The 25,761-nt window shown below is 47.4% G+C and overlaps 4 protein-coding genes across 4 annotated transcripts; 1 reads left to right on the top strand and 3 right to left on the bottom strand.

Moving 5' to 3' along the window:
* Positions 1-14,104: 14,104 nt before the first annotated feature.
* LOC128732217 (phenoloxidase-activating factor 2-like) lies at positions 14,105-16,245 on the top strand. Its single transcript, XM_053825388.1, has 5 exons — positions 14,105-14,197; positions 14,300-14,388; positions 14,439-14,526; positions 14,930-15,029; positions 15,443-16,245. Exons 1-5 carry the CDS (start codon positions 14,105-14,107, stop codon positions 16,174-16,176), a joined length of 1,104 nt encoding a protein of 367 aa, XP_053681363.1. The 3' UTR covers positions 16,177-16,245.
* A 757-nt stretch (positions 16,246-17,002) lies between these two features.
* On the bottom strand, positions 17,003-19,404 carry LOC128720038 (sodium-coupled monocarboxylate transporter 1-like). The gene is made up of 6 exons (XM_053813684.1): positions 18,925-19,404; positions 18,796-18,861; positions 18,637-18,688; positions 18,491-18,558; positions 17,641-18,426; positions 17,003-17,541 (listed from the first exon to the last, which is right to left on the bottom strand). Exons 1-6 carry the CDS (start codon positions 19,402-19,404, stop codon positions 17,077-17,079), a joined length of 1,917 nt encoding a protein of 638 aa, XP_053669659.1. The 3' UTR covers positions 17,003-17,076.
* Positions 19,405-19,919: 515 nt separating this feature from the next.
* LOC128732086 (sodium-coupled monocarboxylate transporter 1-like) lies at positions 19,920-22,462 on the bottom strand. Its single transcript, XM_053825252.1, has 7 exons — positions 21,980-22,462; positions 21,849-21,914; positions 21,712-21,763; positions 21,581-21,648; positions 21,350-21,504; positions 20,660-21,290; positions 19,920-20,581 (listed from the first exon to the last, which is right to left on the bottom strand). Exons 1-7 carry the CDS (start codon positions 22,460-22,462, stop codon positions 20,171-20,173), a joined length of 1,866 nt encoding a protein of 621 aa, XP_053681227.1. The 3' UTR covers positions 19,920-20,170.
* A 939-nt stretch (positions 22,463-23,401) lies between these two features.
* On the bottom strand, positions 23,402-25,522 carry LOC128732136 (sodium-coupled monocarboxylate transporter 1-like). The gene is made up of 5 exons (XM_053825305.1): positions 25,049-25,522; positions 24,830-24,949; positions 24,593-24,747; positions 23,899-24,529; positions 23,402-23,812 (listed from the first exon to the last, which is right to left on the bottom strand). Exons 1-5 carry the CDS (start codon positions 25,520-25,522, stop codon positions 23,402-23,404), a joined length of 1,791 nt encoding a protein of 596 aa, XP_053681280.1.
* Positions 25,523-25,761: the final 239 nt, after the last annotated feature.

Genomic DNA, 25,761 nt, shown 5'->3' with positions numbered 1-25,761 from the left:
GGGTGAACCATTTAGTCCGCCACGAGGTGCTCACCGGTACGGTTTGTTCGGAAAAGTTATTTGCCTCCGCTGCTTAATTGTTCGCCGATTTCTGAGGCAAGCGAAAATCGAAACTTTCCCGGCAAACATCTTGCAGCCAGACTTCGACCCATTAGCAGTGGAAACCCCGTTCGGTTAGTGTTGCGTCTTGCGTTGTTTACCACGCTTCGGCCCTGAGCGGAATTCCACCGAAGTATGACCGTTCGCGGTGCTAATGAAGGTGAAAGTACTTAAGAAGGCATAAAATAAATTAAACCAACATTTTATATGAAACGAGCATTATACGCTAGGAAATAGCGACGCCAAAAAAGTCTACCTGTAAACGGGAAAAAACGGAAAGCGAAATCCCAACATCGCCCTACGATGATGCGACAAATTATCGTACACATTGATCCTCGACAGACAAACCCCAAAACGACATCGTTTCATGAAGAACAAATTGCATTTTAAGTGATTAGCTGCCAAGGGTTTCCCCAACCGGGCCGGAATTACGCTGCAGAAGCTGCCACGGCCACGGCACTAGATGGAGCACTTGAACAGGACCAGACCCAGACCCACCCCAACCATGGCATGTGGACATGACTCGGTCATGCAGAAAAAAAAAACCACCCGGCAAACTCTCTACGGATGCTCCCCGCATTACGCACGCGGGCTATAAATATAGCGTCCTCTTCGGTTTTGGGTGTATAAATAATTCATCCCGACGCGGCCCTCGGTGGCCGGACGGATGGAAAGCCGCCACCGGCCACTAAATCGGCAAAAATGAATTATGAGGGCTTCAGCGTGCGTCGAGAGTTAGCAAAATTGGACCAACCGTCCCAGGTACCGCCTCCGGTACCATCCCCTGCATGACGGATGGAACGGTGTCCGATTAGTAGCATAGGCAATTACTTTGCATTCCGCGTGATGGGACACGCACCAACACTCGCTTTGTAGGGCGATTTCAATAATAAATGTGCTGCCACGTAAAGGATTTTGGAAGTGTTTTAGGTGGAGGGCCAAACCCTGCACGATGGGTTTGAGAGCAGGTTTGATTTCGCCGGGATATTAATTGGCCCAGTGTTGCATTCGACGTGAAAGACCTAATTATCATAACCCGTATCGGTGTTATCGGTTCATCGGCCGACGGTGGGATTTTATTTTCTTCTTCTTTCAATCACCTCCTCCTTTCAATCGATGGGTCATGGGACACCTTCGAGCAATCTGAAGCCAATATCAAACGCTAGACAAACAAACAAACGAATCCAAGTGGTGAGAGCCATTAATCACCGTCGAAGCCGGTGCTGGCGACCAGCGATGGAAACATGGCAGCACCACCCAGACTGATCAATTGGTCTGCAGTCTGGAGGTCGAGCCACTTCAACCGGCGAAGCCTGGAATCCTGCCCGGACGCTGCCACACGAAACCTTCCAATTACCACATAATCCGTACACTTTAGCCTCCGACACACGGTGCACACACTCGCACGTACACCGGCCACGCACAGGATCTCCGAAAGTGGACCGAAACGGGGTGGCTACCGAACAGGGCGACAAGGATTATTATCGCTGGCTCCCGCAAACCGAATGAGTAGCACTTTCCGTCTGCTTTTTTTTTTTTGGAGGGGGAGCTGGCCCACAGATCGGAGTGGGCTGGCAGGATTCTTAGAACCGGGCCAATCGTACACGGAAAGCAGCTTTCCTTCGGGAAAATGGGCACGAGCGAGAGTGGTGCGAAAAGACACACAAAAAAAATGCATCGAAACGACTGCCACACTAAAGCTTTTCCCGTGTTCGAACGCCACCCTGGCAGGCTTTATTATAACTCCATTACCCTTCCAAAGCTCAGCAGATCGTCTTAGGTTTCCGCGAGGGCTCCCGAGAACGGTACTCTTCGGGGGAAAATCCAACCCCACCGAGCAGAAGGGCCACAATTTATACGTCAACTACTTTTTTTTTCGCGCGCTCGTCAAACTACTTGTCCCTGGGGGCGCCAAGGGGGCAACGAAGGGGGGGGGGGGGGGGGGGAGGGGGGTCTTCGAGGCCAAATGGATGATGTCCGTCGGGTGGCTGTTTTTCTTCTCTTCACCTCACTCGTCCATTTTCCTCACCGCTGGATCTATCGAAAGACAACACGAGCCGTCTTTTGCACTATTAAAGATCCTCGCTCGTTCGCGTTCACGTTTTCACCCTTAGATATTTTTTTTCTCCCTTACCCTTTTCCTTTAATTTCCCAGCAACAGCAAAGTGTGTTTCTGTGTGTTCCCGATCAGCTTGGTGGCATCTTCGTTATGGACGAGGGGTTTTTTTTTGTTGCTCAACTGTCTTTTCATCATTTACCCCGAAGGAGTGCTGCTCCGAAACGATGCCACGCGAAACGCATCGTCCACGGGCGTACGGGCGCGACCAGTGCAGCAAATCATTGTAATTTAATAAACGATCGCATTTAAACTTATTTAAAAAAAAACCAACACCATTCGTTCCGTGTTGCAAGGGCTGCAATTATCGGTCTGCTGGCGGCGGCAGTCGTCATATTCGAATCGATTCGATTGCCGCCTCGGGAGGAGAACGTATCATTAGCGATTCTAGGTTTATTGGCAACGCGTGAGGTTAATTTCCTCGCTTGGATTCAATTATTGCGTTCGTGTTTCAGTGCGAATCTACGAAACATTGTTTAATGTGCAGCTCGTTTGGATTCGCCTTGGGCCCTTCGAGATGCTGCCCACTCGGGGAGATCCAATGCAACGAAACAGCAAACTTCCTAGCTCGAAGCAACGTTTGAGATCATCTTCAAGACACGCCAAAACCTCCATGACCGCTTGGTTGGTTCCGGAAGAGTGCAACCAATCCGCAAAAGGAACGTGTCACCGGGAATTCACGCTTCAGTCGTCACGCCACAGTCACGAGACATGTCGGGACCTCAGCCACGGCCAGCACGATGCGCTCTTTACGACCATTTCGCTTACAGGTGTACCGGCCATCGTAAAAGCATCACCCGTTATCGTTGCGGTGTCATCGTTAAAAAACCCCTACAAAACCAACGGTTGGAGCGGTGAAGGGAAAGGCAAAGACACGAAATAAAACAAACAAACCGGACGATAACCAAAAAAAGGGATGATGCATCCCGACGCCTCCACCGACCGGGACGGCCTGCCGCCAATCCGGTTTTTATTGAAATGTGTCTTTTTATGGTCACCGACGACGAATCGCCGCCAATCGGCGCAGAAACTCCCACCCAATCGTCCCCCCCCCCCCTTTTCGGGAGGGGCGTTGCATAAAATTAATCTTCAAAAACGGATAAAATATGTCGCTTTATTGAAGTGCGGCTGGCGAGGTCCAGCTTGTTGCAGCAGTTGCATCGCTTCATTGCCCGAACCGAGCGGGAGGATTATTGGGCTCTTTTTGTAGCCACTCGCTTGGTTGGCTTTTTTTCTCGTGCGGCCACTTTATGGGAGTTTGGAAATATAGCGAAAATTCTCACCCCGGTCTGGCGGTGACGATAAAATGGTCCATGAATCAAAGCCACCGCGTGGGTCCTGTTTTTGGGGGATCGAAACGCAATCGAACGGCTCTCGATTGCCGTGGTCCGAAAGGCGCCTCTAAATGTGTGATGATGAGGGAGAATAATAATAAAAGCTAATTTTGCCCATGCGACGAGCGAACGAAACGGATCGTAATAAATATTGCACTTGATGGGGCTTAAAATGGACCCCCGTTTCATTTCTTATCCAGCCAGATCGACCCAAAACAAGCCATCTTTACAGCGTTCGCGCTCTCATTCCGGCCTCCCAAACGGTGACTATTGTGCCACCAGGCAGCGAAGAAGGCCGCATTAATAATGCAGGCTGCATACGTAACCAAGGCAACGGCAAAAATTCTGAGCATCGCGGGATCTTGCCAGAAGAAAAATGGAAACCCGCCAAGTGCTGCCCAATAGGAAACCATTTCTTACGGGCGCTGTAATCGCTATTCATGTGCCCCACGTCAATTACACCACAGTGGCCCGAGAAACCATTGTGTCGGCACCGTTTGCTGGGGCATCTGTCAAACAATCTTCGCAGCTGCATTCTGTGGCAGATTTATGGGAACCGGCGAGATTAGGGCGAGGTGTTGTTACGCCCGAAAACGAACACTGCAATTGCTTCTCACGAGCGTCTCACGGTACGGTTGAGCTTATGCTGTGGCATGTGAAACGCCAATTACCACGGTGCGTTGAAAGAAACATACAGCTAAAGCACGCTATATGAGACGTAAAGCCACCCTGTTTAACGCCGCAGTGTGTTTAACAAATTGGGCCGCTTCCACACGCGAAACAGCCCGTTTAACACCGCATAAAACCACACGCGCTAATGCGTGCCCTTAATTGACGCACTTGCGCGAGGTCATTTAGCTGCCGATAACTTCAAACACATATTTACCTTCAAGTTCGAGCTAAAGGTTCTTTCTCCGGAACAAGCACACTTGCTTTCACTGCACCCGTTCACCGTGTCAGAGCGGTGGGGATTCACTTAACGCAGCTTAAGGACAACTCTTTCAGTGGCTTCTGTTCTCGCCCTCGCACACTTTTGCTCGCGTTCAGCAGCTGCCAGCTTTTCAAACGTTCACTCCGGAAAATGCCCTTTCAGGCTGACACTCGCGCACACAAACACTCGATGTAATGCAACCAAAACACTCGCTAAACACTCGTCAAATTCGCACAATGTATGTCTTCCATCGTCACGCCAACGCCACTGGAAAACACACTTTCCGCAACGCCTGCTCAGTGCCGTTGCTAGCGAAGGAGCCGTGCCGTCCGCTTATTTATGGGCCCATAATTCGTCGCTAATTTGCTGGCTGATGAGTGCACGATTTATCGTCCTCTAGGCAACCGTCACAAGCAAGCGTCCGTTCCAGCAGTCGAGCTCGAAAGCGGTGGCTTACGGTTGGGACAACTTCTCGAGCCCAGGATTTGCGTTTCCTCGCAACACAACCGATCCTGCGGACAGGTGGCTTTTGTAACGACTGATTGGACGAAAGTTCACGCCATTACGGCCACCACCAGCGTGAGGGATTTGATCTGTTAATTTCACAACAATGCCACACCAACTATCCCTAGAATTTTCGTTCAGTCACGTAGCGCAAGCGAATCAGAAGCCGTTGGTTCGTTACCGGCTAAAATCGACACCTGTAACACGCGGAAACACCTGTAACACTGGCGGCTCGTGACGACACGCGTTCAGCATTCCTGCCCACCGTACGTCAGCGGCGCACAGGAAAATAAAAGAAACACTCTCACGAAAGTGACACAAGCAGCTGGTCCGAACTATCGTCCATCCCTGAACGCGGCGTGGCGTTCCAGCGGTCTTCTTTTCGCGAGGAAAAACACGCGTCTCCACGGTCGGCGAAAATTTTCTCGCGCCCGGCAGCGATCCTTTTTCTCGACAAAGCGCCAAAGCGGCACAATCACGCGCCGGCTCGCGGTACGATTTGCCCGGTACGAACGCAGAAACGTCAGTGAGCGTCGCGAAAGCGTCTTCGCTCGCCGATGGCCCCCGATGGATGATGTTTGGCGCATTCTTTTTTTTTCTTTTTCGCTGATCCCACCGTGAGCTCGTCTGTCCGCTCGCTCGCGCGTCCGCTCTCTGGCGGCTGACTCGGTTCTGCTCACCGTTGCCCTTTTTTTCTGAGCCGACTTGCCGTGTGTGTGTGTGTTTGCGTTCATGAACGTACTGCGCTGGGTTCGCGGGTTTTCTCACCGAGCGGGAGGTTTTTCACGATTTTCACACGCGTGCGATTTTCCCCTCGGTTTTGGAGGGGAACGCGAGACGCGTGGACCGCGGTGGAGACGCTGTGATAAACGGTCATTGATTTCTGCGGGTCGAAAAGTCGACCCGGAATAATGTAACGCAAACAAACATCGGCCGGGGAGGCTGGCGCGCTGTCGTTCTGTTGCATGTTGAGTAACGGCATAATTTTACACTTACAAGACACTCGCGGCCGGTTGTTTGGGTTGGTTGGGTAAGAAAATTTTAGGAAAAATCAAAAATGGTAAGTTTTTCTGTAAAAAGATGAACGTTTGAAATTTGATTGGTTCCAAAATTGAATATACATAAGGGCCAGATTAGTGAAGTTTGATAAAAAATTTCCAGAATCGAAGGAGCTAGGGTGCTTTAAAGTCAATCGTCAAAGGGTTTTGTGTAATTTTAAAAATTTAAGCGTCGCAGTTTTATTAAATTTTAGGCCCTTATTCGTTAAATCATATATTTCTTTATTTTAGCATTCAGGTGCTATTACTTAATGAACCTTCATTTAATATATTACATTATTTCGCTAATCAAACATTATTGACATAAATTTTTTCTCGCGTCTTGTAGTTATTTACAGAATAGCGTAAATGTTATGGTATTGAGCATGAGCTCCATTTCTTTCTATGTTTCTTACAAAACCGTTGATAACGCATATATTTGCTTATTGTTTTTACCATTCAATAAAGGAAGAAAGTAAATTTTGAATGAATCATAATTTGTAACAGAGCGATACCACCAAGTAACAAACCACAACAATGCCGGCCACCGATCTAAGCCACATAGCCGAATTTTCTTTCCGAACGGTCACCCAAAAACCGCAGCCGAAGGGCTAGAATCTGATGATAAATTTATGATACACGCGGTTTCTCGTTCACAACCACCCCTTTGGTGAGCATCGGAGAGGAAATGCCACAGAATCCGAACCTTCCGCTCGGCTCAAGGGAGCGTGCGCGTGCTTTCAAATTGAAATGTTTCAACTGTGAAATGTTTCACCACAAACGATGCCGCGCGAACGGTGCATCCGACCGATGCACCGGTCGCGAATGCACTCGATTGTTGAAGACGCGCCACCAGCAGAACAGTGGGATGCCGATTCCGCACCCGCGGTCGCATTTCGAGAAACCCGAGCCAAACAGAAAAGGACTGGAATGTATGTTCGACGTTGTTCGTTCGCACATAATTCATGCTAGTCGTCCAGCGAAGGGCCTCGTGCGAACAGGCCCTCGCTTCTTTGGACCTCCAACCGCCGGTCAAGAGCGAGCAGGAGAGAACGCAAAATAAAAGCAAAGAAAGAATATGAACACAAAACGGCTCCAATCGACGGGTGGAGAAGCACGAGTCGTAAAGTGCGCCACGAACGGACCAGAATCCGTAATGTTGCGCTCCGTGGGTGAAGAAGGGCGACCATCCCACGTTAGTGTGGTTAGAACGGCACCCGAACAAAGGCCGATCGCGGGCAGGCACACTTGTTGATGATGAGATTAAGATTTAGATGCCGGACGCACTCGGCACGCCTGCTGGAGCCTGCTGCACCGGGCGTAAGATACGTGCGAAATCGCCTTAACTATCGCGCATCAAGATTCGCATCCATTTCAGGGCTGGCCAGTTCGTTCGCCCGTTGGGCCGCCCGAGAACCGGACCCGGTAGCTGGATGTCACCCAAAAATGGCAGCACGGACGCACAAACGCTAGTAAATCTCATAATGAGCTGCTGCTTCTTCATCGTTCGTTTTATGGCGAACCCTGTGTCCTGTGTGCGTTGTCGCGGCGTGTGTACATGGGGGACTTTTTTTGTTGCTTCTTTTATTTGCCACCACCAGGAATGGGGCTGTCGAACAAAAATAAAAGCGAAACTAGTTCACCCTGCTTCGGGAGATCCCGATCCCACCAGCTGTGAGCGGTGCTTCTGCACTGGGAAGCTTAACGCCGCTTTATGGTCACACACAATGCTTTGGTGGAGCAGTGGAACGACTTCGTCAATGGTTGGATTTGTTCCAAGATTTTATTATTTTTATTTATTTTTTTTTGTTGTTGCAATAGCCGATGCCTAGAGTTACCGTTTTCTCATGCTAGAGCCATCATAGCCAGCTTCAAACGGGTATGATTTATGTACGGATCGCTTCAACAGCAACAAGGAGCCGACAATGTATGCTCCGTTTTCAATACCATAAAACCGTCCGGTAGCATGTTTGAACCCTTTCCAAGCCACTGTCAGCCTAAGGACAAACACATCTTCATTTAAAGGAAAGTATTCCCAGCAAAAAATTTGTCATCATCCGCGTGAGCGGATAATGTCGTAATTATTTTCGCTTGTTTTGCATAACACCGCACGCCTGGAACTCGCAGAAACGCAAAATCAACCAGCACTGGATAAGTTACGTTCTTTGCTGTAAAAGTAATTTGTTTAAAGCTAAATCACTTTTCGAATATAGTCCAACAAAACTGGCTGGTATTATTGCTTTACAAAGAATCATTATATTATACAAACATTATAATCTCATTTGATTCTGAATTTATGATCACTGAAAGGACAAAAAAAGTCAAAGAAATACAACACATTATTTGTATTAATCTAAAATGCTTGCAAGCTGTAAAATTTAAAACAAACTTTCAATTTTAAAAACACAATTTAAAATTCTAGTTTTCTAAAAATGAGAGTTGCATTTTGTGTGTTGTATAATTAACCAATTATATGTGTTTAATATAAAAACATATAATTGGAAAAAAATTACTAATAATACTTACTATTTACTATTTATTTTTATGGTTTGTGGTGCTGGCACTGGAACAATGCTTCAATGCTGGAAATGAAAGTAATTAAAGAATTTATCGTCCTTATTCTTAAAAACAGAGCTTATGCTGTACAAATTGACGCTGAGGGGCCTTGTGGCTCCCTTTTTTTTACAATTCCAATGAAAGAGACGTTGGAGGCACCAATTTAGCATGAAACGAAGAAAACATCGCGCGTGTCGCAGCTGGTGTTGCCCCGCGGGTGCCGAGTTTGCACAGCTGAACAAATTCAAAAACGTTTTCACGCAATGAGCACGATCCTGAACGCATCGCACGCCTCTCGACAATCTCAAAATCACATTAAATGACACATCGATTCATTCCTCAAACGGTGCGAGAGAAAAAAAAATGCTCGTAAGGACACTTTTCGGAACCGTCCATAAATAATGATTAACAACTTCATTGCTCCTTTTAAGGCAGCCTCGCGAGCGCCCTAGCGTTGGCCAGCGAACCATAAGCCGATCGGAGCATAAACGAGCCGTGAGCCATCGCTGCGAGGCCGTTTGAAGTTGGCATGCACTGAACCGTACACTGCCCACAATCGTGCCGTGGGCTGGCTTTCTTTGGCCATCGAATCCACCGAAACGAGCCTTCAAGTGCTCATTAAAATGTTCTATGCTTGTCGTTCGCCGCCCATCACCGGCCTCTTTCAGCGAATGTGTCTTTTCTATCGGTAACCACCAGTTGATGTGCTGCTCAAGCATTTATTCCGTCTCGGTCTCATCTTGAGGGTCTCTTGGAACCGCCCAACCCACCCACAAGCGGCACAGGCTGGCCCGTGCAAGCACTCAGCGCGTGAAGGGGGTAATTAAATTGAACAGAATTTATTCATTTTATGATATATTTTGACAGCAAATTAACGTATATGGACAGCGGCGTGACCGTGGCTGCGGCGATCGTTTGGACACGCAAATTTACGATCCGTTCGCTTCGTTCCGCTGTACTGAGGGTTTTCTTTTTGTTGCCTCATAAAAATGGGCGGCCCATCCAGTGGGTGGGCTTTGTTTACCTTCGCTTAGTGCAGCACCCCTTTTTTTGTCCAGACCCGCAGGGTTTGCGATTTTCACGGCGGGCGGTCGCCCATCCCTTCACGACTGCCCTTGTTTTCGAGCGATGCGCCTTATGCGGATGTGTTGAGGAACGTTTCGTTCGTTTGTGTTTGCACAAGTTGGTTTAAACTGCTGTGAATGTTTACATATTCCGCTGTTTTTTTTTTCTTTCCAGAACCGTTTTCCACACTTTTTTCCATCGTTTGAAATGATTTCACAAATTATTTTACGTCCCTTGCAAAAACCCCTTTTTGTTTCGCTCGAGACTCCGTTCCCCAGACTCCAGCCGATCGGGTGTGCAACTGTGCATCGGCCCTGACGATCTCGTTTCATTTCCCTTTTCGCTGAGTGCGCACCCTTCTTGCTGCCCTTCGGACATCACCCGAATGCACACACGCGCCTGACAGATGATTAATTAACTCAGCCTCGGGACGTTTTACGTCTTCTCCGTTTCCACGCTTTTGGGCTCGCGTTGAGTGACGCGGGACCAAACGGAATGTAAATTAAGTGGACTCCATTCGGTCTTAAGACCAGGAACTCCAACAGGGGATGGTGGGTGATGGGCAGCGCGAGAAAAGTTTATCTTTTTTGGATTTTCCTTGTTTTTTTTTTGCACCGATTCCAGCCCGTTGAAGATGGTTGCAGACGGTTGTTGGGCTTTTTTTTCGCCCCCTCCGGTTTTCTTGCCACCGTTTTCGTTTGCGATTCCGGCCGCAACCGAGCCACGCGAAGTCGGACAGTAAAGACTTAATTAGGAGCGCGATTGCAATAAATTATGCTTCCGAGATTGCGCCCTTCGTGTAAGTCCGGTGTTGTGCGGATTTCAGCGGCTCTACCGGAGGCTGGGCTCGTTTTGCTCGTGAGGATGACGGGGATGTGGTTCTTGTTTGCTTGTTTTATTTAATCTCGAATACCACAGCTCATCGGGCTCCGAATCTTCGTGCGCGTTTAACCAAGCAGATATCACACACGGGGCAGATAAAAAATACGTACCCACGATGTTGTCACTTCGCAAACGGAAACGCGTTTTTCGACGACCGACGACGGTCGGTGGCAACCGAAAACCGTGTGCGCGTGTCAGCAACATTGAGCTGTTAAAATTATCATTTTTAACCATCGCAACCTGCGGACTCGCGCCGAGATCGTAATTTAATTCGAAAGATTTCACCCCATCGCTGGGCGAAGGATGGCAACAAACGGTTAAACGGGGGTTAAAAAGCTTGCTTCAGGAGGGGCCTTTCTTTATGACCGATTGTGTGCAAATTGTGTGCGGCCAAAGAGTGGACGTTAAAATACGAGTAAGTTCATCGTTTTACGTACGCCAAACGGAGGTTCGTTAGGGGGTTACAATTAAATCCACATTAAACACTCCACCGCAAAACAACGCAACGGTTTGTAACCCATTCCCACAGCAATGAAATACCCCCTCACGTATTCTTTCACTCGGGGGTTGCATCGTTAGAAGCGAATCTTACCCAACCAGCATCAGTTTGGCAGACGCAAACGCAAGTGTCGAAAAAGCCAACGTTTTGGATCGCATCCAAACCGTTTCCCTGCCGAATCACGCGGTCCATGCGGTGTGGCGTCATCGATATGCCAATAAATAAGCATATCGTGATCTCTCGCTGGCCAGGGATGCTGCCTCGCGCACAATGGCACGCAAAAAGCAGCCAGTCGGTCGCATTATAATCCCCATTAATCGACCGTCGGCAATGGCGAGATGAGCAGCGATATGGGCGAAACCCTTCGCTTCGTGAGAAGCGATTCGAATAATGCTGCACTTTTGAATCGATCGGTGGGAGAAAAATCGTACCTATCGGTGGCTTCCAACACCATCGCAGTGGGTGTTTTTTTTTCTTTTGTTTCTTGCCCGACCTGATCACGTCGCGGATGCAGTCACCAAGGCTGCAGATAAACGCTCGGTTGTCATTTATTTATTTATTTCGTTTGGTTTGCAGTCTTTCCCACCAGGACAAGGCAGCACTGTTTAATTTGCCATCTTTATTGACTCCCGAGGAAGCTCCCGCGAAAGTCCAACACCCCCGGCGCGTCTGACGCTGGCAAAAAGGTGGCACAACCAAAACGGAGAACATGGTTGTTTTCCCTGTCGCCGGGGTGTCCATCGTCGGATTCCGGAATCGTTTCGCCATGACGCCATTATCAATAAAAAAAATCACGCCTCCTCCCACACACCGTGACACTCCGTGTTGTGACGTTGGCGGTTTTCTTGATAGTCTTGTTTTTTTTCGCTTTCTTTTCTTGTCCCACTGGATTGTTGCCCGTTTTGTCGTTGTTTTATCGTCGCTTCTTTTGTTGTTGCCCCACCGATTTCAATCATTATCAATTTCTCCGCCGATTACGCTTTCTTTATTTATTTATTCACTTTAAGCATTCTGCTGGCTTTTTCGACAACGTACCCCCCAAAATCGTCCCCTTTTCCATTCGCATGTTGTTTTCATTACCATTCATTCAAAAGCTCGCACTCCTGCTGGCTCGTTGGTGGCGAATATGACCGCTACCATAACTTTTTCACGCTTGGCAGAAAAGGAGGAAACCCGTCCCATCGTCGAGGAGCCGTTTTCTTTGCCGGCGTGAGGATAGATTTCCGCGTGTCCTGCGTGTTCTCTCTCTCTCTCTCACTCTGGTCATTTATGTTGCCTTGCGGTGGTACGCAACCATCTCGTCTGCGTTCCGAATGCGTCAGACAGAAAACAATCGCTTGCTGCCAGCCGAAAATATGCTAATGCTAACGACCGGAACGAATCGGTCGCTTTTGTTCCTGGCAAACGTGAAGCGTTATAAAACTTGCCGAGAACGTTCGCGCCTCGCAATTCCACGCGTCCATCGTTTAAGGCTTGCTGATCGTTCGCTATCTCTCTCTCTCTCTCGTGCAGAATATCGGACGAGATATTTGGCAATGGTTACCGATGCTGTCTAGACTGCCGGGAATCGATGAAATCAATTAAAAGTTCTTCCTATCCATCAATCCGAGTTTCACATCGCCATGACTCACAGAAACTGCTAGCGTGCTGACGCAATCGGGAGTTCGAGACTTTTATCATTGCTCGAAAGTACTGCTCCAACCAACAGTGGAAAGGATACAGAGGTTAAATTTATTCCCAGAACTCTAAATTCATCATGTATGATGAAGCCGCTATTTGGGAGGCCTTTATCGTGATCTGCAAGGTATAAATTTCCTTCTAGAAACAACAACTTTCGTCCTGTCTGGAGGACCTGGTTGATTTTACCTGTGATCATGAAGCCATCCAAACAAATAGCAAGATGAGAAAAAATGCCATGCTGCAGGCTTGACGCGAGCACACTTTCCCAACTCCTTTCCAATTGGAAAATATCAAAAACCCCAACAACAAAAAAATCCATCCCATCCTTTCCTAGTCTCCCACATGTCTGCGAAGCAGGGGCGCGCGTAACTTTTTGCCCCACAAAAAGGCGATAAATTACAAGTGTTCGCATGGGAACGCGTCGGTGACGGTCCCATCGCGCTAGACACCCCGCACCGATAAGGACCGTGACGCGTTCCGAGAAACAACCCGCGATCGCGGTCGAGCAAGCGCGCACGGAACCGATCGCATCCTGCGATTAAACGCCTCGAGGCTGATAGGAAACCCCCGTCGCGGTAGTCCGTGACCTCCAGATGCTCCAAAAGCAGCCCTGTTTCGTCTGGGGTGGCGTTTTTTTTGTGTTATTTTCGACCTCAACCCACCGTAGCCGTTTTGGTCGTCCCCAGCATCCGACACGTCATTTCGTGCTGAAGATGAACGAGATGAATGGCGAATGAATGGAGCCCACTGTTGTGGCTGAACCGAGCTGAGTCTCCAACCTGCGATTCTCTCGCTTTCCCTAACACTTTTGTCTCTCTCTCTCTCTCTCTCGCTCTCTTTTGCTCACAATTTCCTTCCATCTCACGCCAACGGAAGCGACACAGAAGCACGTTGGCGCCACCGACATCGACGTGCCGAGTGTTTGGCTACTGAGCGCCACCAGTTCGCCGGTTTGGGGCCAACCTCGGTCGGTTGGGCAAAATGGCAAAATAGCGCACACAAAAAAAACGAACCGCCAAAGGGAGCGTAAGGACTGACGGGAAAAAAAAACATCAAAAATCACCCAAAAAAGGGCTCCCCACGAAGCACCCATCGGGGAAGCATGCGGTCACCCGTCAGCAGTACTGCTGATGCCGTCGAAGTTGTCGCTGCTCGCAGACACCGCTTGGATGCTGGAATGCTGAGCAGCTGCCACGACGAGACACGCAGCAGCTGATAAGCTACGCAAGCGACCGATCGAGCAGCGTGCGAAGAAGTGCAGTGTGCGTTCGGAGTGTGACTAGCCCGGCTGGCGTGTGTTCGTTTCGAGCCGTTTGACGTTTGGCCTGAAGGAAGTGTGCGTGTCTGTGCAGTTTGCCGCCGTCCACCGTCCAGTGCCGTTTGCAATCCGTGGCCAATGCGATGCCGGTACGGTCGGGTTTTCTGCTGATGTTGCTCTGGCTCCACCAACGGGAACCGGTGGCCTCGCAGGTTCCCGAACCCCAGATGCCGCAGGTAAGATGCGAGCGGGCATACTGAAGAAAAAAAAAACACCAGGCGTCCGCTCACACCCCGTTTCGTTTCGTTGCTTCACGCCACATGCGCCCTTTCACGCAGCGCTGCAATGGAGGTATCTGCATCCTGCCGGAGCTGTGCCGTCCCGTCAGCGTTAACGTGTACGACGAGGTGCATCTGGACTTCTTCAGGTAGCTAGCTTCTGCAGGTAGCTGCACCAAGCGGCCCTCCTTAATCTCAGCGTTTCAAGTTTCGATCGTTCCAGCTCCGATGAGTGCCGGCAGTCGGATCACAAGTGTTGCCCCTTCGAGCGCATCCTTCGTCCACCGGTAAGCAGGGGTGGTGCTAAGCAAAGTGGGGTGCTTCAATCTCCCGTCCAAACTGGCGCTGGGAACGTGGGGTGCTCACAAAGAAAACTGCAAACGCACGTCCCGAATTAGCGTGCAGTGTGGTGAAGTGAGCAAAGAAGCGAAAATGGCACAACTTCCGCGGCGTTGGAGCGGTTGGTTTCGCGAATGTTGATAAGACGAGTGCGCTGTCGAAGGAAGCGGTTCGCAAAAAAAAAGAAAATGAAGCAAAACGAAACCGTAAAGTGAAGCAAAACAATGTCAAAATTCTGCCCCTCCACTAATGGGTGGGTGGATCCTGCACCAGAGGCACGGAAGTGAATCCCTTTCCGGGTGGAAGGGGACGCTTTGAATTGCCAATTCATGTTTGTTTCTCTCCACCCAGGACACGGATGCCCCGGACGAAGATGAGATCGTTTGCGCCGCACGGAACAACAACGGCATTGGGCACGTCGAGCAGCCGGACAAAACGCGTGCCAAATACGGTTGGTATGATGGGGGTGGGTCGGGTGCACTTGGGAGTGTTCGGGTTTTTCTTTTTGGCAAAGGGTCCACCAAAACCCCGCATGGGTGGGGTGAAACTCTATGCCCGAAAACAAACGTTATGTTTTCGTGCGCTAGTGCAATGCTTCCTGAAACTCAAGGTTCATCCATTAGCATATTTTCCGGTTGCCAAAATGAATGCGGTTTGGCGATTAAATGCATTTAGATGGTTTCTGATATGAAAATTATACTAAAATTAATTTTATTCTGTAACAAAACACTCTTTTTCAAGTGATTCATCGTTAGCGTATCGTATTAACCACGTTAATTCGCTCGGAAAATCCGTCTGTCACGTGTGAGCATTAACAGGTCCTGCAACAGTTGTATAACCACTGCTACCCCGTCTGTTTTCCAGGAGAGTTTCCCTGGATGGCGTTCGTGTACACCGCGCAGACCGAATACGAGCTGTACCTATGCGGAGGCACACTGATCCATTCGAAGGTGGTCATCACGATCGCGCACTGCGTTGAAAACCGTACCAGCAGCGAGCTTCGCGTGCGACTAGGTGAATGGGATCTCGAGCACATGGTCGAGATTTATCCACCACAGGATCGTGCCGTCGTTGCGACCATCATGCACCCGCAGTTCTACAGCGACCTGCTGCTGAACGACATCGCGATCCTCTTCCTCGACGAACACGTCGACTTTACGGAGGTGGTTGGCATCGCTTGTCTGCCTCCGCAGAATGAAAACTTTGACCACCAACGGTGCCTTTTCACAGGCTGGGGCGAAGACGAGCGAGGCCGCAACTCGTCCGTGCTCAAACGCACAAAGCTTCCGATCGTTCCGAATGGCCAGTGTCAACGCGTGTTGCGGCGACATCTACTGAACCGGCACTTCCGGTTGCACCAAGGATTCCTCTGTGCCGGAGGTGAATCGGGCAAGGATGCTTGCCGTGGCGATGGTGGATCACCGCTCGTGTGCCCAATACCGCACTCCGAGAATCAGTACTTTGTGGTAGGGTTGGTCGCGTTTGGATACGAATGTGGCACGCAAGGTGTGCCGGGAGTCTACGTGAATGTTCCTCACTATCGCGATTGGATTGATGGTGAGATAGAAAAGATGTATCATGTTGATATCTTCGTTTAGGCCCAGCCCAACCAGCTCGATTTGAGCTTACGTTCGCTCACAGTCCGCATTAAGCTTATGATTACGCAAACACACGATTTAGTTAATTAAATCTACTCGTACTTACCAAATCAAAAACGAAACGATCATCGAAAGCATCCGAAACTCTTCGCGGGCCAAACAAGCTCGTAAAAATACCTTCCTTTAGCACGCGACCTCGCAACGTCTCATAGAATTTAAACGAAAGCGATGTCCATTCACACTTTAATTAACACGCCCTCCCGAGCCATTCCACTTAACGGGCAGAAAACAGGAATGTCCAAGAACCGATCGCATCCGGCAGCCCCTGCATCCATTTAACGCCAGCGTAAAGCTTATTTTACGATACCCGAACGGTCGTTAAAACACGCTTAACGATTATTTGAATGCATAATAATTTGTTTCTGGAAATCAGATCAGGCTGCATCTCCATCTGCCGTTGGCGGTACCGGCAAGTGGGAGTTTCGTAGCTAAGCCGAGCGATAGTGCGCATAAAGGAGTTATTAATTAGCGCTCATTTGCATTCATTTACGTATTCATAATCCTGCCTATCCGGTGCATTGCATCTTCATGTCCTTAACGGTTTAATTACCGTCTGGCAAACGAGGCAGGTTTTAGGAGACAAATACGCAACATAAACTGAAATCTCGGGTATAAAATACGGCACTCATTTAGTTACGCTTGTTATTTTTTTAAAACCTTAGCATAATTGGCACTAGGGGTTTTCACAGCAAAGCACTACTCTTTTTTTTTCGTTCGCTCCATTTCCCCGATAATGAGCAACCATTTATTACAGAAAAATGTGCATATATCTTACCACTAGCAATCCAGTTATAATCTAATGTCCACGCACTACTCCGAGGGTAATCACTCATGCAAACATCAATCGTCATTAGACCCGGGCTCCTTTGGCCTCATGGTATCCTCCTCCTCTAAGGCAGCCTGTTTCCCATCTGTCGGTACGGCTCTGAACGACAGGCCCATTTCCTTTGGCTTCATCTTTCTAATGCACGGTGCCAAAAGCTTTGGATCGATGGGCCGCTGCTGTTCACCGCCAGCCAACTTCGCGAGCAAACTTATTACCGTCCCCGTCAGGCACGTCACGCTCGTGCCAAACAGCGTGAAGTACATGTACGACATGTGATAGATTGATTTTTCCACCTGCTCCAGTTCTGTCTCGCTCGTCACCTGTCCGGCTGTCGCGTTGAACGCAAACTCGTACGGGCAATCCTCGACCGATGTGGGCTTCGTATCGAACGTTCTGCTTCCAGACGCGATCAAGTATTGCGCCTTGTAGCACATGAACAGCATCACCAGGAGTCCAGTGATGCCTCCGTACAACGCTCCCTGAAAAACGGTAGGCTAATTAGTTCTCTTGAAAATTGGAGGTATTTTCAACACCTGATTGGTACTAAAATACGCGAAAGGCTCGAAGGTATTACGCACCGTGCTATTAACCCAGGGCATCAAAATCCCCATTACAAAGAGCCCAAACAGGGGAGCACCCGAAGCGGAGCTAAGTGTCATTGTTAGCTGCATCACGGTGCCAAGATGCTCCACCAGTATAGACAGCAGAACCGACAAGGCACCGTACACCAGCACCGACCCGCGCATGATGTAGTGAATTTGTTTCTCTGTTAGCGGCTTCTTGCAGTACGGTTTACAGAAGTCCTCTAACGTAATCGCGGATAGTGCGTTCAACGCGGAAGATAAGGAACTTAGCGCGGCACTGAAGATGCCCGCCACGAAGACTCCCGTCATGCCGGGGTAGGCCGCAAACGTTTCCATCACGAACAGTGGCAGCAGCTGATCCTTTGCTCTGGCCAGCTGCGTTGTGAGCGGATCGCACCGATAGTACGTTGCGTACACCAGCATTCCAATGAGGAAGAAGATCACATTCACCACAATCCATCCGATAATAAAACCTCTCAGGGCTTTGCGCGCATCCTGCAGCGTAGGAAGCGCTAGAAATCGCTGGATCATATCCTGGCTACAGGATACGCCGTAGCAGAACCAAACAGGGGCTCCGATTAATATAATCCATATTGAGTGACGTAGGGTTGGGTCGGGATCAAAGTTTGGTGCCTCCAACCGATCACCGGCTATGTTACGCTCTAGCACCTCTCTGGGACCGCCAACGGCGTAGGTACCCCTGATCAGAACAGCTAACAAAGCCAGCAGGGTTACGCCGGATTGGATGACATCCGTCCACACGACCGCTTTCAATCCACCCTGGAATGCACGATACAATTATATTATGCTATGGACAACGGAGTCGCGATTCATTTCAACTTACAATGCTGGTGTAAAACACACAAATAATGCAAACGATGGGCGTTACGATGTGAATACTTAAGCCAGTAACTGATAAGAAATTAGAAAAGGATTTAAACATTTGTATCTGTTCGATAATCGGAACAAAAGACTTCGGAGCGCTATTACCTTGATTGAAAGCCAGTGCTGGTACATAAATGACGATAGGCATCCACAAAAGCTGAGTTAAAATTGTAAGCAAATCGGTAATATTATAATTTTTGTGTTCGTAATTTTCCCTTTTTTATTGTGCATGTTATAGTACCAAAATCAATAAAGCATACTCACACAAGCCACTGTAAAAAGTATCGAACCAAAGAGTCTCATACGATGATCGAATCGTCGCTGGAGATACTGTTAAGTAGACAAGGATACGTCACAAGCAGATTTACAATGTAGATACAAAATTATACCAACCTCATAGGCAGACGTTATCTGTAGCTCGTGGAATACTGGCAAAAAAATGTGATGCAAAGCGAAACCCATCAAGATCACCGCGATCACTATGTAACAGAACTGCGTCCCGTATACGTAAATCTCGGTGGATGTACCAAGCAAGGATATGCCCGAAATCCAACTCGCCACCAACGAAACTGACACTGGGAAAATTTGCATCTTCCGCCCGCCTACCAGATAATCCAATGCTTCCGAATCCCGGCGTGCCTGCTTTCGTCGGTGTTTGTGCTTCTGATGGTCCTTGTAGCCAAAGAAGATCCCAATCATAATGCAGATGAGTAGCATCAGCACGAACACAACATAGTCGGGCCAATCGAACCGTTGCAGCGCCCTGTTGATCGAATCGATGGTCTGCCCAGATGCATTTTCCGAATTGGGAAATGTTTCATCGTTCGAGTAATCCTCTCCGCTACCATCGTTCGACAGCCAATCACTCGACATCGCCGCACCGATCACTACTGAGGCACGGTTAGTGTGGTGTCCAAGATCGCCCAACTAAACTGATGACGCTAGATGCACCAGTTTTCCATTCACCATCTGGCTTGACTCGTGAATCCGTCTATCAACATAGATAAGAATAAAATATGATTGTCGGTTTTGTCGTGTGTCGAGATAGCTGGAGTGTTATATTTTACGGTCTATTTTTAATTCATATCTTGTACATCTGAAACTCTTTACCTTTCATATACCCGTGGTTGTTCCAAAAAATCATACGTAACCTACTTAATTTTTTTAGACCATTGCACAAACATATATTACATTTCATAAAAAAAAAACAAACACTCGACTGTGAAATTTATAAGGTATTACATTTTCTTCTTTTGCTTTGTTACCATTCTCTGTATATTCTCTGAGCTAAGCCACTTAACAGACTAAAAATATGCTACCCAACAGCTAATTGTACTGAGCACCAATTGCAATGTCTGACATAAAATAAGGTTCTATATTCCTACCCCAACTTAGTATACCAGGAAAACTACACGAAGGTGTTACTTTTTTGTTTCATATTTCGTTTTATTATTTTTTTTAGATTTTAATGCATTTTTATCATTTTTCTTGTTGTAACTATGGTTACACAAGCTCGGTTTACCAACTACTATGGTTCAATCTCACTCTCTATCTTTCAATAATACACTAAATTTATCAATTACTGTACAGTGATAGTGGCGGACGGAGCTGCAGCGTCGACCTGCACCACATCGTGTTCCTACAGCTGTATGTCTTTGGATTCGAACTCGTGCACTACCTCTGTCATGTGATTAGTCTTACTATCGTGAGACCGATGGAACCGACGCAGGAACGGTGCCAGTAGCAGTGGGTCGATGTCGTCGGTTTTAGAGCGCGGCAAAATGAACGAGGATAGATAGCCCACAAGCGTTGGTACGACCGAACCGATCATCGTATAGTACAAAAAGGACACATGATGCAACGACTTTTCTCCCGATGCAGAACCATTCGACCATAACGTTTCGTTTTTCGGTTCAAACTCGTACTGACAGCCTTCAACGGTAACTGGTTTTTCGGCAAATACTATTTCTTTAAGGGCAATCGATATTTGAGACCGAATGACAATGTACGACATTAACGCCAATCCTGCTGCCGTACCAACGATGGCACTCTGTGTTAAATAAAAATAAATATAAATTAGTAAGTTTACTCGTACTCGCTACATCAAGATCCTTTTTCCGACACATACCGTCCCGTTAATCCGTGGGAAGAAGAAGCCCATCAGGAACAGACCAAACAATGGTCCTAGAGTGACGGGTCCCAAGCTCATCGACAGTTGCAGCACGGCGCCCATCTTCTCAACTACAATCACCATCATAACGGCCAACGCTCCGAAAGCTAGCACAGTCAAACGCATAATGTACCTCGTTTGCGTTTCGGTTAGGGGCTTCGAGACAAATGGCTTACAAAAGTCCTCCAGCACAATGGCGGACAGTGAGTTGAGGGCGGTGGACAGAGAACTAAGAGCAGCACTAAATATACCTGCCACGAACAAGCCTGCCAAACCAGGGTACTCTCCGAGAACTTCCATTACCAGTAGCGGTACTAGCTGATCCTTTGCCTTTGCCAATCCTGTCGACAAGGGATCGCAATCGTGATACATGGCAAAAATGAGTAGTCCATTATAACAGCACATGGCCAGTAAAGTCGTTGTTCCAACGAGAAACAGCACCAGAGCCTTCCGTGCGGCTCCCAGCGAAGGTAGCGACAGGTATCGCTGCATCATGTTCTGGTTGATAGAGTTCGTAGACGTCCAGAAGAATGTGCCTCCAATTAGCAAGGTCCAGAATGTGTTCCGTTCAGTAGGATCGAGATTGAAGCTATTCAAAATGAGATTCGGTTCAAACTCGCACAAACGTGAGTGTAACTTCCTACATACTTGGGTGGTTCGAATCTTCCTCCAGCTGAATTTCTTTCGAGCACTACGTTAAGACCTCCAACGTCGGCTGTTCCCTTGATGATGACGATGATCATTGCTCCCACCATGATTCCAGTTTGTATCACGTCAGTCCAAACGACAGCTTTCAGACCTCCCTTGAATTAGCGAGTTGAACAGAAAAAAAACGTCTCACCTGCTTACAATAATTCTCTCCCTAAGTTTAGAGCTTACCAGGCTTGTGTAGAAAATGCAAACCAAGCAAACAATTGGAGTAATCACGTGAATATTCACACCAGAAACTGGAACCATACAAAAACACTGTTTACAGACACGAACAGATTGGTAGGATATTTGTAACGTACCTTGGTTGAACGCCAGTGCCGGGACGTAGATTACGATTGGTAGCCATAAAATCTGCAAACACACATTTGTTGTTTAATGAGCTCGCTTCATTTTCAAACGATTACTAACAAAGCACATGTGTAACATATGTACTTACACTAGCCAAGGTAAACAGTATTGAACCAACTAAACGCATACGTTTGTCAAACCGCATTTGAAGATACTAAATTGACATACGAAACAAATTAACTCATTTATCTTGCGGGGATCAGATAACATCTAACGCACCTCATAGGCCGATGTGATTTGCAGATCGTGAAATACAGGCAGGAAGATGTAGTTCATCAAAAGACCCATGAGAACCACTGCACACACTATGTAACAGTATTGCACTCCGTAAACGTAGATCTCTGTTGATGTACCGAGCAACGAGATGCCTGATATCCAGCTTGCCACTAGTGAAACTGACACCGGTATAATTTTCATCTTCCGTCCACCGACCAGATAGTCCAAGGCTTCTGATCCTCGCCGTGCGTGCTTCTGCCGTTTGTGCTTCTGATGATCTTTGTATCCGAAAAACACACCGATCACCATGCAACTGATGAGCATCAGCACAAATACCACATAGTCAGGCCAGTTGAACCGTTGCAACGATCGGCTGATGTCCTCAACGCTAATTCTTGGTCGGTGGGAATCATCCGTGGTGGACATATCGTCGCTCAATGTCGTTGAAGCGAGCACGGTGGCTTCGGGAGTTGTCAATTCAACCATCCCTGCTGTTATGTATGTATTGTGGTCCTGTTGGTCAGCTTCGAGCACGATCTCCGGTCACTATGGCACGCGTCTTCTATGAAGATGATCTTCCGTCTGAAACCCATCCGAAGCAGACTGCAGATGGTAAGGCATTCTTATATATTACATTGAATTAACAGGCAGTAAATTATTTCCGATAAGAAGTGGGCAGATTTTTCCAGACACTTGTAAATAATGATAACGAGCTTTATCGCACGATCGTCATCGTGACGTAGATGCTGGAAAAACGTGTTGTCCACTACCGATGCACGCCATCACGCGGAAAAGGATTTACGATTTGTTTGTATCCATCCGCCATTTTTAGTCACAGTTAAGAAACAACGTGAGAATAAAAAAGGCATGCCTTCATGCAGTACATCCACTTGAAGCAACTACACGCTAATTTAGTTACGATTTTGTTGTTGAATGATTTATTGTTATGCTGTGCTTTTTCACGAAATTTCAACAGTTCTTTATCTATACATGTCAATTTAACGACTTGCGCTTAACAGAACTGGTGTTATCTCGTATTTCTAGGTTTGTACGCACCATACGCTGGATTTAACAATCGAAATCGAGCAATACACGTGGTGAATCACTGATCAGCTCAACTCTGCGAGGTAACTTCAGAAACGCCAACAATGAATGGGGCGACAACTTTCACAACTGCAGCTCTGACCGACATCATCTCGGGGAACTGGCAGACAGAGATAAGCTCCAAAGAAGGTGCATAAATAATGCTGCTTTGTCCATCGCAACCATAAGCGACCCTTAACAACACCAAAGACGGAAGCTCAGTGCACCAAGCACAAACTTGTGATAAGACTACCTCTTGACTTTTGATCATTACAACCTTCACCGGCAATCACACATCGTTCCCGACTGTAAAGTAACGGGTGCTAATTGTGACACACTAGGCTACAATTCCGTATCTTCTTTATTGAAACTATGTGTGGTAACGATCGTTCGGGGAATAGCTTCCGGAAAATACATTTTTCTTACGAATGGCGCAATAAGCAGCGGATCGAGTTTGCTCAATTGCTGACGCCGCAATACCGTTGCTGTGATGGAACCTACGAGAACAGTAGTTGCGGCTCCAATAAATGTATAAAACAGGTAGGACACGTGATGAAGCGATTTTTCTATTGGCAGAGAAGGTATTACGGTCGTGATATTATATCCTGCCGGTGGCTCAAACTCATATTCGCACCCTTCTACCGACACCGGTTTCCCAGGTATAGGCATCTCATTTGCGGCCACCGCAAACTGTGCTCGAATGACGATGTACGACATGGTAATCAATCCACTTATGGCCCCATAAAGGGCACTCTGAAATCAAGAGAACGAATACTAATTTAAAACAAAACCTCTTCCATGTCATTCAGGGTGCATTGAGCTGGAGCTATCATACTTACAGAGGAATCAACCCAGGGCAATAACATGCCAATGAGAAACAGACCCAACAAGGGTCCAAGGGAAATCGGCACTAAACTCATTGATAATTGTAACACCGTGCCAAGTTTTTCTACCACCAAAACTAGCACTACTGCAATAATACCGAATATAAGAACAGTTCCACGCATAATGTACCGTGTGCTCCTTTCGCTTAATCCATTTTTGACGAAAGGTTTCACAAAATCTTCAAGCACGATCGCCGACAGGGAGTTCAGACCAGTTGAGAGAGAACTTAGCGAAGCGCTAAATATTCCGGAAATGAACAATCCTGCTAGGCCGGGATAGTTACCGAGCACTTTCATCAACAATACTGGCAGCAGCTGGTCCTTTGCCTTCGCCAATCCCGTGGTCAGAGGATCACAATCGTAAAAAGTAGCGTATATCAGTAATCCGTTATAGAAGCAGGTCATCAAAAGTAAAATCATTCCAATAGTGAAACAAATCAGTGCTTTCTGAGCGTCTTTGAAGCTAGGCAGCGCAAGATAACGTTGAATCATCATTTGATGAATGGCATTCTTAGCCATCCAAAAAGATCCTCCGCCGATAAAGATGGCCCAGATGGTATGCCGTTCCGTAGGATCTAGGCTTAAACTAAAATAACACAAAAAACATATAATTTTATTGTGTCATAATTTTTCCTGCGATATATCATACCTTGGTGCTTCTATTCTTCCACTAGCCATATTTCGTTGGATCAAAACACCTACTCCTCCAATATCCGACGTTCCCTTAACTACGATCAGGATCAATGCACCAATCATTATGAACATTTGAATAACGTCTGTCCATACTACAGCTTTAATACCTCCCTTAAAAACGATACATAAATCTTCAGATCAGATTAATCTTGCACAAAAAATCTGGTAGTAAACTATATAGCAACGAACTTACCACCAAGGTATAAAATATGCACACCATACAAACACTTGTGGAAACAATATGTACATTTACTCCAGACACCTGATTGAACGCCAGAGCCGGCACGTAAATCACGATTGGCAAATGAAGAAGCTAAAAGAAATTTAACAATACTGCCAATGTTTCAATCCCAAGCATTAACCAGTGTCCTGTCTAACCGAATATCGGCTAAAATTCATCATTAATACCAACCGTTGCTAGCGTAAAAAGTCCCGACCCCAATAATCGTATGCGTCGGTCAAAGCGCAGTTGAAGATATGCGTAAGCGGAAGTGATATCTAGTCCCTGATACACGGGTAAGAATATGAAATTCATACTAAACGCCATCAAAATAATCGCAGTAAAAACAAAACAGAACTGTGTACCATGTAAGTATGTTTCGGTGGATGCCCCCATAACCGCTATGCCGGAAATGAAACTTGCGATCAGGGACATGGCGACAGGAAAGATTTTCATTTTTCGTCCACCAACGAGATAATTGAGCGCTTCTGAGCCTCTTCGAACATTATGCTTTCGTTTTCGCTGGAATCTCCAATCTTTCCATCCGAAATACACTCCGATGATCACACATATCAACAAACTACCCACGAAAACTATGTAATCTGCCACACCGAAACGCTGCAAGGATTCGCTCACTTCCGCTACTGTAAGCTTGGAAGAAGCCATATCCGCTCTACAACGTATGAATGATCTCTATTGCACTGCAGGCGGAGACTAAATTAGTACGCTAATAACCTAAGAACCCAACATTGTGCAGTAGTCGGCGGGTGGAACTATTTGCCTTTACGATCAACGTCACCTGCATGTACACTGTCAAGATATGATCCCCGTAATCGTAGCTATTTATGGCAGAATCTTTCGCATCCTCAGAATCGTTATCTGGTACCTTCAGGATGTTTTTGTTT

This window comes from Anopheles nili, chromosome 2 (genome assembly GCF_943737925.1).
Source record: "Anopheles nili chromosome 2, idAnoNiliSN_F5_01, whole genome shotgun sequence".
In the NCBI taxonomy this organism is placed as follows: domain Eukaryota; kingdom Metazoa; phylum Arthropoda; class Insecta; order Diptera; family Culicidae; genus Anopheles; species Anopheles nili.
This window is presented reverse-complemented; position numbering and strand designations above follow the sequence as displayed.

What these genes read in the sequence shown, in the direction of transcription:
- LOC128732217 (XM_053825388.1), top strand. Translation starts at nt 14,105, where the DNA reads ATGCCGGTACGGTCGGGTTTTCTGCTGATGTTGCTCTGGCTCCACCAA. An exon ending in CCGAACCCCAGATGCCGCAG is followed by an intron (nt 14,198 to 14,299) that starts GTAAGATGCGAG and finishes CCTTTCACGCAG; the next exon opens with CGCTGCAATGGAGGTATCTG. An exon ending in CAAAACGCGTGCCAAATACG is followed by an intron (nt 15,030 to 15,442) that starts GTTGGTATGATG and finishes TCTGTTTTCCAG; the next exon opens with GAGAGTTTCCCTGGATGGCG.
- LOC128720038 (XM_053813684.1), bottom strand. Translation starts at nt 19,404, where the DNA reads ATGTCGAGTGATTGGCTGTCGAACGATGGTAGCGGAGAGGATTACTCG. An exon ending in AGCACTGGCTTTCAATCAAG is followed by an intron (nt 18,559 to 18,636) that starts GTAATAGCGCTC and finishes ATTTCTTATCAG; the next exon opens with TTACTGGCTTAAGTATTCAC. An exon ending in GTGTGTTTTACACCAGCATT is followed by an intron (nt 18,427 to 18,490) that starts GTAAGTTGAAAT and finishes CGTGCATTCCAG; the next exon opens with GGTGGATTGAAAGCGGTCGT.
- LOC128732086 (XM_053825252.1), bottom strand. Translation starts at nt 22,462, where the DNA reads ATGGTTGAATTGACAACTCCCGAAGCCACCGTGCTCGCTTCAACGACA. An exon ending in GGCACTGGCGTTCAACCAAG is followed by an intron (nt 21,649 to 21,711) that starts GTACGTTACAAA and finishes GTATGGTTCCAG; the next exon opens with TTTCTGGTGTGAATATTCAC. An exon ending in GCATTTTCTACACAAGCCTG is followed by an intron (nt 21,505 to 21,580) that starts GTAAGCTCTAAA and finishes CGCTAATTCAAG; the next exon opens with GGAGGTCTGAAAGCTGTCGT.
- LOC128732136 (XM_053825305.1), bottom strand. Translation starts at nt 25,522, where the DNA reads ATGGCTTCTTCCAAGCTTACAGTAGCGGAAGTGAGCGAATCCTTGCAG. An exon ending in GCATATTTTATACCTTGGTG is followed by an intron (nt 24,748 to 24,829) that starts GTAAGTTCGTTG and finishes ATCGTTTTTAAG; the next exon opens with GGAGGTATTAAAGCTGTAGT. An exon ending in GGAAGAATAGAAGCACCAAG is followed by an intron (nt 24,530 to 24,592) that starts GTATGATATATC and finishes GTGTTATTTTAG; the next exon opens with TTTAAGCCTAGATCCTACGG.